At 33.8% G+C, this 17826-nt stretch overlaps 2 protein-coding genes across 2 annotated transcripts; one reads left to right on the top strand and one right to left on the bottom strand.

Annotated features, from left to right (window-relative positions):
- The first annotated feature begins 3868 nt into the window (after window positions 1-3868).
- Window positions 3869-5904, top strand: LOC137737560 (uncharacterized). Its single transcript, XM_068477081.2, has 2 exons — window positions 3869-4004; window positions 4633-5904. Exon 2 carries the CDS (start codon window positions 4633-4635, stop codon window positions 5707-5709), a length of 1077 nt encoding a protein of 358 aa, XP_068333182.2. The 5' UTR covers window positions 3869-4004; the 3' UTR covers window positions 5710-5904.
- Window positions 5905-6862: 958 nt separating this feature from the next.
- LOC137738432 (membrane protein PM19L) lies at window positions 6863-8196 on the bottom strand. Its single transcript, XM_068478067.2, has 3 exons — window positions 7946-8196; window positions 7531-7708; window positions 6863-7417 (listed from the first exon to the last, which is right to left on the bottom strand). Exons 1-3 carry the CDS (start codon window positions 8073-8075, stop codon window positions 7183-7185), a joined length of 543 nt encoding a protein of 180 aa, XP_068334168.2. The 5' UTR covers window positions 8076-8196; the 3' UTR covers window positions 6863-7182.
- Between the last annotated feature and the right edge of the window lie 9630 nt (window positions 8197-17826).

Here is a 17826-nt window from a genome sequence, read left to right on the forward strand (position 1 = left end):
AGACCATCATGGCTCTACTGTTCTTGGATCTTGGTTCCCACGATTAAGAAAGACTTTCTCTCTCCATTTCCCATGTGACCAACTCCCCATTTTTCTTTTTCTTTTCCTTTTTAATTGTTGTCCAGTCAGGTTGTGTCACCTAACATTTTAATTAATAAAACTTTTTATACCACATGTTTGGCACCGTTATTTCTTTTAAAATTCACTATCAATTCATACGACTTCTGAAAAGTCTTTCATATAGTGTTACGCCTCCCACCTGACCAACGCCAATCGTACCTTGATTAGGATCAGCTGATGTTAAATTCTAGATATAAGTTATTGTCGTTTATGGTGCCTCAGTGTTCCAATAAATTTGGCAGAATCTCATTAACACATTGTCTTAGCTTAATATGGCGCTTCATCATCAACTGCAAAGGTCCAAAAATTTAATGATTGTCATATTTCTTTTTCATCACTGTTAAGCATATATGGAAATTATTGTCTCCACGTAGTAATTATTGTTAATAAGTTTAAAAATAACTTACTAACAGTTGACTTCACATATTGACGTTGAGTGGCATGGCTAATTTGCTAGGGGAAGATGGAAAGGTGTTCACTTGAATTGGTTGGAGCTTTCAGTTGTTATATTGTGTTTGCTGTCAATTTTCTGCTGTTTGGTTTTCATGTTTCAAAATTTTTTCCTTGGTGGTGGCTCTCTGATCGGTTTGTGTTGCAATCATTCTAGTTTCAGATTTCATGGTTTCCACTGCACATAATATGATGATTTGTGCTGTCAAGTTTAATTTATTTCAGTAAATTTACCTTCCAATAGTTTTAAGTGGTCAAGTTTTCATTTCAATTTTTCTTTTCTTTTTTTTGGATTGATTTTCTTCTTCTAAGGGCTGGGTTCATATAGGGTTTTGGGGTGATTGAAATGTTATTTTTTTCATCCACTATTATTTTTAAAATAATTTTGATATGCTATTTTTTCATCATTATTATTTAAAAACAAAAAAATGCTATTCCCCAATAACGAAGTATCATCCGACGGTAATTTATCAGTAATGCAATGGTCCTCCAAATATTCTGCTAATGTATGATTAAACACTTCAATAACTACAATTAATATTCAATCATCATCAGTTGCTAGCTTCTCACCCTTTACCTGGAAAGGGCATCCACACTTTATGGTTCTAGAATTCCTTCTATCTTCATCTTTATGTCTTTTTGGCAAATTCAGCTTACATATTGTTCATTCCTTTCACAACCCATTGTAAGTATAGGGCTCATGTTACCCTTTCGCGCCTAACTACTATTATTATTATATATCTTTTAAGGTCTTTATCAACCATTCTACAAATGGACAAATTGTAATGAAAAAATTCATTAAAAAGTTGGTAGGGAGATAAGACACTGAGTGGGAATAACCATTCTAAAACTCTCCTTATCAAAACTAACTATTAACAAAATTTTATTTGTTAATAGAAAAAAGGTGACATGACCAAATTAACCATGCCAACAAAAGTAAAAAATAACCAAAATAAAAGTTATTGGCAATATAGTAAATTAAACACAAAATAATTTTATTGTTTTCCTTCAAAGCCTCACAGCCAGGTGCTAAGGTCCAAAAATGTCACGGGCAAGCCCAACCAAGTCTCGAGGCCCAATTGTCATGCAAGCTTTAAGTCAAGCCTAAATATATGCAAAGGTGCGGGATCAAGAAATGAATACATTCACAACCATGTCATGCTACGGTAATTAAGTCAGATATTTATATAAATCACGCCATGCCCATGCATATTCGTCACGCTAAGCTTTGTCATGCTAATTGCTATTCACGCTAAAATAAGCCCAAGTCACATGCTCGAGCCTGTTAAGTGAATTATGGTGTGGATGGTTATAGAAGTTTACCAGGCTTATGTGGAGCCAAGATTATGGAAGACTTTGGGCTGCTTGGGGCCTAAAGATCCAAGCCCATAACTTTTGAGATCCATATAGGTAAGCTTGGGAGAGAACCAAAACTTAGTTTTCCCTTTTCCCTAAGGAGTTAACCAACTTAGTTAGAGAGAAACCAAATCCCCGAACCTTGTAATCACGTGAATGCCTAAGGAGAAAGAGGTGAAACAAACCAAGCCACAATTAGAGATTCTTTGGGAATTAATCATTCAACTACAAATATAGGTCATGAGCTAGAGAAAGGATCCATCATAACAGAGAGCCTAAAATATCCCAAGAGGCATCACTCTGCAGTTTTAGTATTTTACATAACCTCCCTCTGAGTATTCCAGCCATCAAAAACCTTATTACCACCCTAGGAAACCCAGAGTATCCAACCTAGAACACCATACAACCATGCAAACTCTCTCCCTTTCATGCTAATAGCTTCCACACCACGCTTCTCTTGATCAAGTCATTATTTGCCTAATCATGCTATATTCGAGTCATTAATCTAATTGGGATATTTCTTAAGACGTGCCAATTCTTTCGAGATATTCCGGGATTTGGTACGAAACCGAACCAATGGAGACAAGAGGATGTTTCCCAAGTCCACCTTGACCTAAAAGTCCCCCAACATGAGGTAACCATATCAGTTGCCCTCATTACCTCTTCCATGTTTCTCTTCCAAATAAAATAAACTTTTACTCGAAATAGTTATCCAGAAACAATCACTAAAGATATGAACTGGCTCTTCAGCGATGAAAAATCATTTAAAGGTCGTCACCCAAAAGTTTTAGCAACCATTTTATATTCTCTCTTATTGTAAATTTTATTTTAAAAAAGTTAATAAGCACATCAATAGCATCTGTACAATTGCTAGTAATAATAAAACTAAGGCCTAATTAAATAAATAGTTCTTGTGACAATAGGGGAGTTGGAAGGTAACCCTCTTTATAAAAGCATTAGGACTTAAACCTTATGGTGAAATTTGTTAGAATTTAATCACAAAAACAAAATTTCCGTTAACTCTTTGTTAACCCCTTTAGCCATGGCTCCACACTCAACCACCAAGCTTCCTCCGCCGCCACTGTCAATTTCGAAGGGGCCGACCATAGCTTAGAATCAACTTGTTGCCTCCATGTTTTCCACTTGGGATGCTAACGGTTGGAGAGAAACACAAGAAAAAATAATTCGAATATTTGTACATCTCTACCATATATCCTTGCTCTGAAATTGTAAGTTTTATTCATGGAAAAAAAAAACACAGAAAAAGTCACATGGATGAGCAAAAATGGAGCCGAGCTCTCTCGATTTTACTAAACAACCAGATTTATTGTAGATTATTTTAATATATTATTTTTAGTTGCAGTTGTGAATTTTTGAGTTGGAGATTTTTTAGGTTCTACTAATAAAGAAAAGATCTGGATTCAATTCATCCATTTATCAAATCAAGTCATTTGTTTAATATAGAAAAAAATGACAAATTTATTAAATCAGTGTTCGAAGCTTGTTCTTGGTTATATTGTGCTAAGCATGTTTCTGGAACAACGTTGATGATAAACTTGTTGAAGACGTTGCACTATCTAACCCCTCTACTTAAAAAAAGAAATAAAGAAGGAAAGCTGAATTGAGAAACTAATGAATATTTAGATGTTGGACTTAATTTCTAATAGATGTCATCATATGAGTTTAAATCCGAATTTTTTTACCATATGAGCTATTTTTCGAATACTTTATCATCACAAGAACCATTTATCTAACTAGGCTTAAATTAATTTAGTCCCAACATTATAACGATATACAGGTTTTCTTGCAACATACTGAAAATGTCTCTGCTTTCAAAAAAAAAAAGAAAAAGAAAAAACCCAATGCTTATCAGGCCGTCGAAATGTCAGCAAAAACAGCCCAGTCCATTTCCATAATAAATAAAAACATGATTTGAGCCCACTAGAAGCCCATCCCATCCCTCTAGGGTTCTTCGTATTTTTGTTTCTATGAATTAACCATTACGACCAAAAACAACAAAAACAAAAAGAGAGGCTTCAGCTGCTGATTTCTGTATCGACGCCGCGGCATTCACCACGGTATCTTTTTCTTCATCTTCTTCTCTCGTACACTCACGGATTATTGTGCAACTGAGTTCTCTTGATTTTTATTTAGCTTAAAAGAACTTGAGTAATCTCGTTTTTTGGTTTAAGTTTGTGGGTTTAATTTGGTTTCGTGGATGGTTTAGGGCATTGGTATTTACTTGTCATAAGAACACAGTTATTTTAATTTTTTAGTGATTTTGTTTGTATGCTCATAATGTAAACTGGCCTTATCAGATTGCAAAGTTCCATTATGTTTGTAATTTATTTCTTTTGCTGATTACTTTAGCTGGGTTTTCCTTAAATTGCATGATCTGTTATCATTATTTCTTCTGCTGAATGCTGAATATTATAACTGGATTTTCATCTGATTTTTTTTATCAATTTTTAATTTTAATTTTCTGCTTGATTTGTTTTATATGAAATCTTACTGCTGCTGGGTTTTATCATGGCAAATGAAAATTTCTTAAGTAGTGGTTTGGTTGTATAGTGTGTGTGTGGTGGGAGGGAGAGGGAGAGGGAGACCCATAGTATTCTTTGTGCTGGTTTGATTCCTTCAGTTGGACATCCGTTCACAACGGTTATCTGGTGCTCGCTATTTACCTCAATTTTGATCACTTTGCAGATGAAGAAAAAAAGAGGAAGTCATATCAGTGATTCCAATCCAATTCTCAATTTGAAGTCTATTATCCATCAGCATTCTCAATTCTTCGACATGTTAGTTGAGCTCATCCCTGCTAGGTTCTATCTACCCGTTGACAATGATGATAAGCCATGGTTTCAAGGTCTCAGCAAGACTGCAAAAGCTTCAGCAAAGAAGGAATCAAAGGAAAACATTAAGAAAGCTCGAAGAGAACGGTTGGATCCAGAGAAGTCTTCTAAGACAACCCTTGATTTGCTAAAGCAAAGTTTGGAAAAGAAATCAAATGATGAGAGTGATAGTGACGAAATAGAGATCAAGCCTGTGGTGCCTGGCCTGGAAGATGATGAATGTTCAGTGGAAGATGACGAACGTTCAGTGACATATGAAGAACTCCAGCAACGGCTTCATCGTAAACTTGATGAGTTTCGGGCTGGTCGGCATTGTGAAGGTTCAGAGAGAGCAAGGAAGAGGATTGAGCGAAAGGAAAGATATGAGAAGAAAGGAACTGACCAGAAGAAACGGAAGAGAGAAGGCTTATCTGATGGTAAGAAATCTACTAGTGATGATTCAGCGGCTAAAGTGGAGAAAGATGTTGCAGAGGCTGCAAAGGAGCTGACTTTCGGTTATGTCAAACTTGGGGATGAAGATGAGCTTGGTAAGACAAATAAGAAGAAAAAATTGTCAAAGTTGCAGGAGCTTGAGAGGGCAAAACAGTTGCAAGAAGCCAAGAAAGATCCAGAAAAAGGTGACATAATCTCGCAGAAGCATTCTTGGAAAGCAGCAACAAGTAGAGCTGCTGGGATCAAGGTTCACGATGATCCAAAGTTGTTGAAACAAAGCATTCAGAAGGAGAAGAAGCGGCATGAGAAGAATGCCGAGAAATGGAAGGGAAGGGTTGAAACCACAGAGAAGATGAAAGCAGATAAACAGAAGAAGAGATCAGATAACATATCGCAGAAGAAGCAAGAGAAGATAAACCAGAAAATAGCGAAAAGAGAGAAAAAGCTCATGCGGCCAGGGTTTGAAGGTCGCAAGGAAGGTTTTATCACCGAAGGTTAAGCTTGGAATTGCGTCGTTGTCAGCTTATTTTCGAAAGAATTAGTCTAAACATCATGTAAAAGTCCAGGGGAAGTTGATTTGATGGGTTTCCCTTACCCTTCTCCTTAAGTTCTGATTTCCTTGTATTTGTCATTTGTACTTTGAAATAGTTGCTGCTTAAGAGCTGATTCTTAATAGATGAATGTGATTCAAGCATGGCAGTTGCTGAGTTTTAGCTAATTTTTCTTGCAAACAGATCTTTATTTATTGGGAGTTTTAACGAAAAATCCGCAGTATTTTTTATTTTAATGAAAAATCATATTTTCACACTAAAAAATCAAATCTGATACTATTCACTTTACCCTTTAGTTCGTCCTTATCGTTAAAACTCAAAAGTTTTCAAACCATTTTCATTAGTTTTCTTTACCTTTTTTAATTCGTATTTACAGCAAGTGTGGGTGAATAAATTGGTTTGAAATTCGTCATCCACGAAATTTGACCTTACTTACAAGGGTAGAGGAATTTGATATATTGTTGCTTGAGCTTCTGGTACTCTCTTTGATTCTATATTACCACATTTTGGTTGAAGGAAAGGGATATAATTGTTCTGTTTCTGGGCTTAATCAAGTTTTTGAATGCTTGCTAATACTCGATTACCATTAACAACAAATTTAGAGGTATTCCAATTGATGTCTGCTAAGATAATGAATTCAACATCGGAATATTTAAGATACCTGGTTTTTGGAAGTTTACAACAAGGCAACCATGGTAGCTTTCTTCTGAAAAAACCCTAAAGAGTGTTGTAAAAGTTTAGTAGCTCGGCTCACCCACACCCATCCCAATTAAGTTTAGTAGGCCATTTTACTCACTCAAATTTGTAGGCAACAAGGCTTCGGAGCTTAATTTGTTAACTCAATTAATAAAATCATCGCTTATAAAACACATGATTATAATGTTGACTTCTTAGTCTCTCTCCTCATCACTTCAAAACTTTCTTTGATTTTTTGTTGAATCTATGTTGCCAATAAAACACTCCTACTTCATTTGTGACCTCACCCCCTCTCTCTTTTGGTCATGTTTACAAAGTTAGTTTAAAATTTTAGTCACCTAGCATTTCCTTTTTAATTTTACTTCCTCATCACCTAGCTAGGAACCGAATGGGAATTCGCATTCAAAAACACCAACACACACCGATTTATATCAAGGAGGATGCTGAGCATGCATTAACTAAAACCATGCATACATCTACATATGATGTACACATGCATAATGCTGAATATTGAACTAATTCCCACATTACATGTCCGTGCAAACATGCACACGACCCCACACTTGGTCACCGATTACTCCCTACCTATACAACCCACAAAAATCACAAAACAACACACTTAAAATTCCACATTAAATTATGAAGTACAAAACCTTCCCAGAAACGGAAAGGAAACAACAAGAGACAGTTCACTCCCTTCGAATGTGCTATGCTATCCCTATGCCTTAAACAACCCTAGAAGCAGGGACTCCTCCAGTGGTGCCCTTGTGTATCGGATCCCCGCCAGTAACTGGGTAGTCGGTGTCACGGTAGCCCGGGCCGTACTTGCTGCTGAAGACGCCCGCATGAAGCATCAAGAGGTACAAGAGCTGAGTGAACATCAGGATTATTACGAAAGCCTCCAAGACCCTCAGTCTCCATCCTCTGTGTCCTCCCATGTTTATTTCCTTGCATGCCAACCTGTTAACAAGCAACTCAATTAATCATCCGACTAATTAACCACACGATAAGTCTATTAAACGACATTAAGCGTGCTTAAGTGCTATGTGATCGAATCAGGGTTTGAGATTTACCCAAAGGCCAGTGCAGTGAGAGCCCACGCGACGATGGCGGATGATCCTGCTGCAGCTAAGCTATCACTCCTCCAAGACCTGATGTGGTTTGCTCCGGCCAGCTTTGACGCTATGCCCATCACTCCAGCCAACATGGAGAATATCAAAAAGAACATTGTCGCACCATTTCCTCCAAAACCTGCCCAAATATTCACACCGAGTTTAATTCCAAAAACTCGAAAAACGAATTTAGTTTGGGAGTTTTTGTTTTTGACGAGATGATTTTCGAGGCTACTCTGAAAACAAATCTAATCTACAAGAAGGGGATTAGTTCAGAGACAACTGGCCGAACCCCGGTCTGCGGTAACTAGGAGTTAAAGCCACCATTAAGCAAGAAATACCACAAAGCAAAGAGGCAGTTGATGAAAAAACTTACTTGGGTGGTTGGTCTGGCCATTGATGAACCTGTTAAGACACCAACTAGCAAAACCGACAACGATCAAATACATGATCAAGTTGAGAAACAGCAACGGAGCTGCCACGTTCCTTCCCACAGTCTGAGCCATCTCTCCCTCAAATTCCACACACACAGAAAAACCAGCAACAGATCAAACAGCTCTCTCGGTATTTCTTACAAAATATCACTGAGTGCACACACTAAGTTAACGAAGTTGTTTTGGTAACAGCAAAGAGGTTGGCTTGGCTCTTTATAGACGAGGCAGCCGACGTCAATGGTGTTTTGACAGGCATGCGATACGTGTAAAGCAGTCAGATTTGCATGTGAATCATTGGTTAACAGGTGGTGCGACACGTGTCTTGATTTGCTCATTCTACTGCCGAAGAAACGACTTTCCCTTTGGCTGAGTTTCATACTTTAAACAAACGGTGGGTTATCCACAACACCAGAAATGTCTAACACACATCTCAGCTACACTGCATAGCCATGTCCAACACCCCTGTGGGCCCACGCATCAGCGGTGGAGATCATGATAACCATGAATCGACGGTTGTGATGCTGAGGATTTCAAAATAAAGCCGTTTGGGTCTGGGGTACTTTTAAGATCCTCATACTTCTCTGATCATCATAAAAACTTGATGTTTATAGCTTAGAACTTCTAGTACGTAAATATCTGGCCTTTAACAGTGGCAAAAAGTTTAACAGGTCGGGTAGATCTTTCATTGTCGAGAATGATTCTTGTTTCGTTCTAGGGACTAGAAGATCTTTATTAAGTTGCTATCATTACTCAACTGTAATGCTAAATAGATCAAATTCCTTAAATCAAATTGACAAACTAAATGATATGATTGTAGATGGTTGGTTTGTTAATTAACTATCGATTAACGTGTTCGTTTATTATTGATGACACATTATTCAGTTTACAATTTTAGTTTAAAGAATTTGAACTCTCTAACATTATTCTTACTCAAATTTCTAAAGAATTAAATTACTAGCATTATCCTTACTCAAATTCCTGAGGAATTAAAAGACTTGATTTTATGAGAAATTTATAATCATTCAATTCCAAAAATGAAATACGATAATATTTAGGTACTTATTAGTGCATACTGTACTCGCTTTTTAATTTGATCCAATAAAAATGTTATGTATTTCTTTTTTTTAAAGTCTAAAATATTAAATAACAAGTTCGTTCTTTTTTAAATAATAAACCATGGATTAAAATACATTGAACAAAATTAAAAGGTCCATGCTCACTAATGAGTGTTCCAAGTGTTATCCCATCAAATATGTTGAAACAAAATTCTAAGATGTTGGACCTTCCGGTGCATTGAGTACTCTAGTGTGTTCGAATTAGTGGATTTGGATTTTATATGATTTAGAAAAGGAGGGAAATAGCAGTGGTGGTGGCTGGTGAGGTGGGGAGGGGATACCTATTGGTAGGCCTGACAAATGGGTTGTGTCTGTCGTGTTCGTGTCGTTTTCGTGTAACACCTATTATCTTAACGGATCGTGTCGTGTCACATCCGTTACCGTAACGGGTTCTTAACAGGTCAGGTCACTTTACCCAATGGGTAAAGTGACCCGACTCGTTATGACCCATTAAGAAAAATATCTATTTTTTCTTAAATTTGCACATATCACATTGCCACATAAATATTACTTCAAAACATTAAAACACATTTGTCGTTTAAGTACTACATCTACACTCGAAAATAAGAGTCTAATAAACAAACATATATACACTAATAGTCTATTACAAAATATTAAATGTGCAAGGATATGCAAAATGAAAGAGTTTTTGTTTTCAAGGTTGTGAAGCCTATCTCAAAAGTTTAAACCTTGCCAATGGAACTCAAAGCTTGCATGTTATTCCTTTTACAAAATCCTCAATTTACATTGATCATCATGACATAAGATTTTGTGGTATCCACTTGTGTAAATATTTTAAATTGACGATCAAATTAGTTCATTGTATCCATATAGGATCAACGAGTGTAGCTGTAAAAAATCATCAAAATCGGAATTAAAATAACCGTTACATCGTGATTTTTCATTTATAACCGTCAAAAAGTTTTGTCCTGTTACTTGATTTATGAATGTTTGTTTTTTGCAATTTTTGGTGTATGCGATCTCGAAGTATATACAAACATGTTTGATAGTTGGATCGTTGAAACTAGTTTCGTAGAATGCGTATCCCATCAAAACAATAGATTCACTAACACTTAAGAGTTTATTCATACTTTCATTAAGTATAACATAAGATTTTGTGGTATCCACTAGTGTAAATATTTTAAATTGAAGATCGAGTTCATTCATTGTATTCATATAGGGTCAAGGAGTGTAGCTGTAAAAAATCATCAAAATCAGAGTTAAAATAACAGTTAAATAGTGATTTTTTGTTGATAACCGTCGAAGTTTTTTGTCCCGTATTTAATCTCTGAATGTTTGTTTTTTGTGATTTTTGGCATATGCGATCTTGAAGCATATACAAACAAGTTTGACGGTTGGATTGTTGAAACTAGTTTTGTAGAATGCGTATCCCATCAAAACGATAGATTCACTAACACTTAGAGTTTATTTATACTTTCATTAAATATAACATAAGATTTTGTGGTATCCACTAGTGTAAATATTTTAATTTGAAGATCAAATTCATTCATTGTATTTATATAGCGTCAAGGAGTGTAGCTGTAAAAAAATCATCAAAATCGGAGTTAAAATAACCGTTAAATCGTGATTTTTCGTTTATAACTGTCGAAAAGTTTTGTCTCGTTACTTGATCTTTTGTTTTTTGCGATTTTTGGCGTATGTGATCTCAAAGTATATACAAGCATGTTTGACGGTTAGATCGTTGAAACTAGTTTCATAGAATGCGTATCCCATCAAAACAATAGATTCCCTAACACTCAAGAGTTTATTCATACTTTCATTAAATATAACATAAGATTTTGTGATATCCACTAGTGTAAATTTTTTAAATTGAAGATCGAGTTCATTCGTTGTATTCATATAGGGTCAAGGAGTGTAACCGCCAAAAATCATCAAAATTGAAGTTAAAATAACCGTTAAATCATGATTTTTTGTTTATAACCGTCGAAAAGTTTTGTCATGTTACTTGATCTTTGAATGTTTGTTTTTTACAATTTTTTGCGTAAGCGATCTCGAAGCATATACAAACAAGTTTGACATTGGATATTTGAAATTAGTTTCGTAGGATGTGTATCCCATAAAAACGATAGATTCACTAACACCTAGAGTTTATTTATACTTTCATTATGTATAACATAAGATTTTGTGGTATCTACTAGTGTAAATATTTTAAATTGAAGATCAAATTCATTCATTGTATTCATATAGGATCAATGAGTGTTGCTATAAAAAATAATCAAAATCAGAGTTAAAATAATCGTTAAATAGTGATTTTTGGTTTTTTAACAGTCGGAAAGTTTTGTCTCATTACTTGATCTCTAAATGTTTGTTTTTTATACTTTTTGGTGTATGCGATCTCGAAGTGTATACAAATATGTTTGGCAGTTGGATCGTTGAAACTAGTTTCGTAGAATGCGTATCCCATCAAAATAATAGATTCACTGACACTTAAGAGTTTATTCATACTTTCATTAAGTATAACGTAAGATTTTGTGGTATATACTAGTGTAAATATTTTAAATTAAAGATCGAATTCATTCACTGTATTCATATAGGGTCAAGGAGTGTAGCTGCAAAAAATCACCAAAATCAAAGTTAAAATAACTGTTAAATCGTGATTTTTCGTTGATAACCGTCGAAAAGTTTTGTCCCGTTACTAGATCTCTAAATGTTTGTTTTTTGCAATATTTGGTGTATACGATATCGAAGCATATACAAACAAGTTTGATGGTTGGATCGTTGAAATTAGTTTCGTAGAATGCGTATCCCATCAAAACGATAAATTCACTAACACTTAGAGTTTATTTATATTTTCATTAAGTATAACATAAGATTTTGTATTATTCACTAGTGTAAATATTTTAAATTGAAGATTGAATTCATTCATTGTATTCATATAGGATCAATGAGTGTAACTATTAAAAATAATCAAAATCGGAGTTAAAATAACCGTTATATTGTGATTTTTCGTTTTATAACCATTGAAAAATTTTGTCCTGTTACTTGATCTCTAAATGTTTGTTTTTTTGCGATTTTTTGCTGATGTGATCTCGAAGCATATACAAACAAGTTTGATGGTTAAATCGTTGAAATTAGTTTTATATAATTCGTATCCCATCAAGTTCAATAGTGTACATATATATATATATTTATTTATTTATTAAGTAGATTTAAATTTATTTATTTTGTACGTATAACACTTAGGAAATTGAATGATATGTATATTTAAGCCAATCTAATGGTCACCAATTTTTAAAATTTAATTTAATATATATATATATATATATATATAATTATTATAGTTTTTAGGGGTATAAATGTGACATCCCACATCGCTCAGGGGAGTGATCCTTAAATGTATATTCCCATCCCTACCTAGCACGAGGCCTTTTGGGTGTTCACTGACTTCAGGTTCCGTAGGAACTCCGAAGTTAAGCGAGAAAGGGCCTAGAGCAATCCCATGATGGGTGATCCACTGGGAAGTTGCTCATGAGTTCCCAAAAACAAAACCGTGAGGGCGTAGTTGGGGCTCAAAGCGGACAATATCGTGCTACGGTGGTGTAGCGGGCCCGGGCCAGGATGTGACAATAAAATTGTTAAATTAATATATATAATTATTATAGAGGGTTATAAAATTATAAAATTAATATTTTGTTTATCGTATATCGTGTTACCCACGTGTATACACGAACCAACCCGTTATCTTCACAGGTATTTATTGGATTACCCGATAACGACTCGATTTGTTATCGTATCAACCCGAACACTTGTTAATTTCGTGTCGCGTCATATTGAATTATTGGATCGTGTCAGGAATTGCTAGGCTTACCTATTGGGTCGATGATGAAGATAGCGGCGTGGGAGAGGGGAGGAAAAGATGGGAAAAAACATAAAAGTAAATGGGACGATAAGGAGGCGGAGGAAGAGAACAAAAAAACACACGGGCAGTATAATAATCATACTTATTTTAAATCTGGTTCAGGGGTATTTAGTAAATTGTTTGTATGAAATCATCATCATTTTTACTCTAATTCCAGACACATAAACATGCCATAAATGTATTAGTTCACATCTACAGCCTGAGAAGAAGCAATTAACTTAATATCAATACTTAGGTGAAATAATATTGTATTTGTCTACCGTGTATATAGTCTAACAAGTTATGTTGCAACTTTTTAATATGACCTATTGAGCATGTTAACTAATACTTGAATCTGTCGTTTTATCTATAAACCTACTTTAATAGTGTAACAAGACATTTGTGATGTAGCAATCAACGTTGTTGCATTAATAACAATGTCATTTTATAATGGGTTATTATACAAAATGGTCCCTGAGATTTGCATGATCAATAGAAATGGTCCCTGAGATTGTCTACCATCCATGATTTTGATCATTCTGTTAAAAACTCTTTGGGCAATTTTCAAAGCTTCGTAACTCAATCGATTCTTAACCAAATTCAACCCATAATATATCAAAATGAAGATAAGAAAGTGTAGAATAAGATTATACCTATTTTGAAGTCCAATGATTGCCGAAGATGGCCGGAAAATAGCCTGAAAGGTGACTGGTCCGAGGGAAAACTGGAAAACTCGTTGGAAATTGGGTAAACTTTAAACGTTCATAACTTCTTCAATACTCAACGAAATTCAGTGATTCAAAAACAAAAATTATACTTCTCAATGAGACGAAGAGAATGATATCTTTCTTTCCTACTAAATCGCCGTGGTTTGGCCTAAAAACTGCTCGAAAGTGGCTAACTCGAAAATGGTTAGCCACTTTCGAGCCGTTGTCCGACCAAACCATGGAGATTTAGCCTTCGAAAAAGGTACCATTCTCTTTGCCTCATCAAGAAGTAATATTTTCTTTTTTGAATCACTCGATTTGGTTGAGTATTGAAGAAGTTATGAACATTTAAAGTTTACCCAATTTCCGGCGAGTTTTTCAATTTTTCCGCGGATCAATCACCTTTCAGGCTATTTCCCGCCCATCTTTGGCAACCCTTGGGCTTCCAAATAGGTATAATCATATTCTCCACTTTCCTATCTTCATTTTGATATATTATGGGTCGAATTTGATTAAGAAACGATTGAGTTACAAAACTTTGAAAATTGCCCAAAATCGTTTTTAACGGAATGACCAAAATCATGGATGGTGGACAATCTCATGGATCATTTCTATTGATTTTTAATCTTAGGGACCATTTTATTGATCATGCAAATCTCAGAGACCATTTTGTATAATAACCCTTTTGTAATTTTAAAATATTATGTAATATTGGACAACAAAATTTACAGTTATAATATTATTCTACATTCTGGTAATTTAGATGTTAAATCATATTGAAACTTAATGTCATGTTGTAATAGCCTTAACGTCAAAGTTGGCGTGGGGCCCAAAATGGAATAGTAATGATTCTCTAATACGATGACGTCCACACATAATATCTTATGTTCACACTGTAGCACGACATTCACATTGTAAAAACTAACGTTGTTAATGTAATAACAATAGTATTTTGTAAACTCAACACTACTATGTATCAGTGGACAAAATTTTAACAATTTTTTTTGTCAAAAAATAAATTGACAATTATAGTGTAATATTACGTTTCTTCTAATTATAACATTGAATCACATTGAAATTTAATGCCATGTTGTAACAGTCTACGCGTAAAGATTGTTGGTCCAAAATTGAACAACTCCATGTTCAGTCAAAAGTATTTAACGGTCAAGATAGTTCACTAAACTTAATCAAGGGAACCGTAGAATTTTTTTGAATGCTATAGGTAGTACGTTAATTGTATAGAATCTCACTTTATTGATTTCAAAATTTTTTTTATTTTTTATTTTCAACCAATCTATGTTTTAGTGTCGGTGCATTAAGCCGCATATCGAACAAATGCAACACTACTATTAGGATTAATTTGGTTATGCATCAAATTAGTAGGATAACCAAGGTAAACGAATATGGTTAATGACTGGTTCGATTATTTCCTTTCATAAGCAATGAAGAACATATTCTTCAGTAAAAGGCGAAAAAATAATTCGTTTTGTGCTCAACGTATAGCTCCAATTTAGAATATATCCTATATACTCTTTTACATATATTAAAATTTGAACCAAAAGTTGAACGAATGATACCATTGAAGTGAAGAAATTTTGAAAGTGATATGACTTAATAGGATCTCACATTAACTTAGGATTAAAGTGGAGAGTTCAATAATAAAAATATGTAAGTTGAGTGTAAAAATAAGTTTTTAGGATCCAAATAAAATTTCCCAAGGTAATATGGTAATCAAACAATACTTTTCACAACCAACCATTTTCTCCAAAAAAAAAAAAAAAAAAAAAAAACACGCTTTACGATAAATTCCTACGCATGCATAGCATGCAGACAGAATTCTAAAGCTTATTAAGTGTTTTTCCTTTGAAATTGTTGTTTAGTCTTATTTTATCCTTTAAACTCGATTTTTTCTCATTCTACTCCTGAAACACCATTTTCGTCTTATTTATTTTTATATCATAATATTGTTGTCCATTCCGTTAAATAGATATTAAATTCAAAGGTAGTGTAGACATTTCATTTTTGACATACCTTTCAACATACAACTTGTTCGCTAATTTAATGTTTATTTGACTAAATAAAATAAAGATGACAATTTCATAAAGCAAAATGAGACAAGACTAACTTCAAGAGATAAAATGAGATTAAACAGTTCTTTCGAGGGGCATCAATTAATGTCTAATTCTAAATCTACTTTAAAGCAAGTGGCACCCAAATTTGTGATGTTGTGATACATAAAATATAAGAAAAATGTAATATTAATTCAAACTAGTTACTTTCTTCCAAGAACTTAAAACACATTAATCATAAAAAAACTGTTGATTAAAAAAAAAAGAACATTAGTTAAAAATGCGATGTTTTAGGATCAATTCTAGTTAAATGCAAATTGAACCATATTATTGTTAGCCCTTAGTGAGACTAAATGCATTCATTTTTCTTAATGTAGATAATATCGTTTATTCATAAATTAAAGAAAATGACAATTTAGTTCAATTTTTTGCTTTCATAAGACATTAATCGTTACATATATGAAAGAGAACTTCAAAGTGTAAATTGAAAAACAGCTTAAAAAATTTATAACTATTGGAGTGGAGAAATTTTGAGACTGTTGGGTTCGATATTTTTGTTCTAATTATAGTAAACGGTTGCCACTTAGTACCACAGTTTTGTGATATTCCTTTTCATTTGTAAGTGAGGCATCTTAGGTTCTAATCTCACCAAATTAGATGAATTTGAACAATATTATTGCTACACCGTTGCAAAGCTAAGCGCACCCCTTCTTTTTAGTATAAATAATATTATTTATTAAAAGAAAAAAAATATTAAACGGTTGATATTATTATGTGAGACAAAAAATGATAGTAAATGATGAAAAGTATTTTGGAATAAAGATGAACAGATTCCACTTTTTTCTATATTTTTTTTATTTCTTTCCTTTTGTCTTCAAACTTGAGAAAACAAGTTATCTTGGAATAAAGTCGACAAAGATCAACAGATTCCACTTTTTCTATAATTTTTTATTTCTTTTTCCTTTTGTCTTCGAACTTGAGAAAACACCGAATGGGCCTTTAAACTTTAACACGTGGGCTTGTCTTGGGCTTACATGCCTTTTGATGCATTTTCCTGTCCAAAAAGTGAACTCCTCTGTTCACTAAAACCCCTCATTTTTATGAGACTTGCTAATATAGTTTCCTTTGTGAAAATATATGGTTCAACACACTCATAACAAAATGTCCAAGTGTAAAAAGATTATAAAGGTTTAGTTCATTTCACAATATTGAGTTTTGGAGTTGGGTTCAAAATGAGCCCCAAAATTTTCAAATTTTGACATTGCAACCTACGTTTGATATTTGACTAGTTCACACATTTTCTTTAGAAGGTAGTGATTTTCACACTTTCATTTTATCACCTCACATTCCTTTTATATTTATCTTCAGATTGAATAAAATAGAAAAAAAAAATTAAAAGGTCAAATAAAAAAATGAGTGCAAAGCGAGAAAACGAGTGTGTGAAATCATTATTCATCTCTAAAGCGACCTTGATATATTCTTTGTGGTATGCTTGATGGATTTTTTTTTTTTGGGGGTGGGGGGTGGGGTCTTGAACATTGCTATGCATTATTGAATGGGGGACAACATGTAGCGATGAACTCATTTCATCTAAGTCTTTCTTTTCATATTGATACATCAATATCTAACAGTCAAAACGACTGTCAACCTAACAAAATGTGTAAATTGAATAATTTCCAAAGTGACGACTTGTAATGTGACAAAGTTATGATCTCGTGAATAGTATTCATTTTGAAATTGACCACAAACTTAAAAGGCATGTATAATACTTAATTCAACATTTAATATTGACAACTTGGTTCGATTTAGATGATAATTACAAATTTTGGCTATATTTTATTTTATAATTTCAGTCCTAAATTTAAAAAGGGTAACATATAATGGTATAATTAAATATCCACAACGAACTTTTTCTCTTGAAAATCCATAATTTTTCTCTATTATACGATAGTTTATTCTATTTACGATAATTTTTTACACGTACATAACATGCTTTGATATTGTTAGATCTAACTCAGTAGGACCCGTCAATATAATGATGTAACACATGAACTCAGCCCATATTGTTTGTTG

Source organism: Pyrus communis, chromosome 13 (genome assembly GCF_041283825.1).
Source record: "Pyrus communis isolate YQ-2024b chromosome 13, ASM4128382v1, whole genome shotgun sequence".
NCBI classification, from domain to species: domain Eukaryota; kingdom Viridiplantae; phylum Streptophyta; class Magnoliopsida; order Rosales; family Rosaceae; genus Pyrus; species Pyrus communis.

What these genes read in the sequence shown, in the direction of transcription:
- LOC137738432 (XM_068478067.2), bottom strand. Translation starts at nt 8,075, where the DNA reads ATGGCTCAGACTGTGGGAAGGAACGTGGCAGCTCCGTTGCTGTTTCTC. An exon ending in TGGCCAGACCAACCACCCAA is followed by an intron (nt 7,709 to 7,945) that starts GTAAGTTTTTTC and finishes ATATTTGGGCAG; the next exon opens with GTTTTGGAGGAAATGGTGCG. An exon ending in CTCACTGCACTGGCCTTTGG is followed by an intron (nt 7,418 to 7,530) that starts GTAAATCTCAAA and finishes GCTTGTTAACAG; the next exon opens with GTTGGCATGCAAGGAAATAA.
- LOC137737560 (XM_068477081.2), top strand. Translation starts at nt 4,633, where the DNA reads ATGAAGAAAAAAAGAGGAAGTCATATCAGTGATTCCAATCCAATTCTC.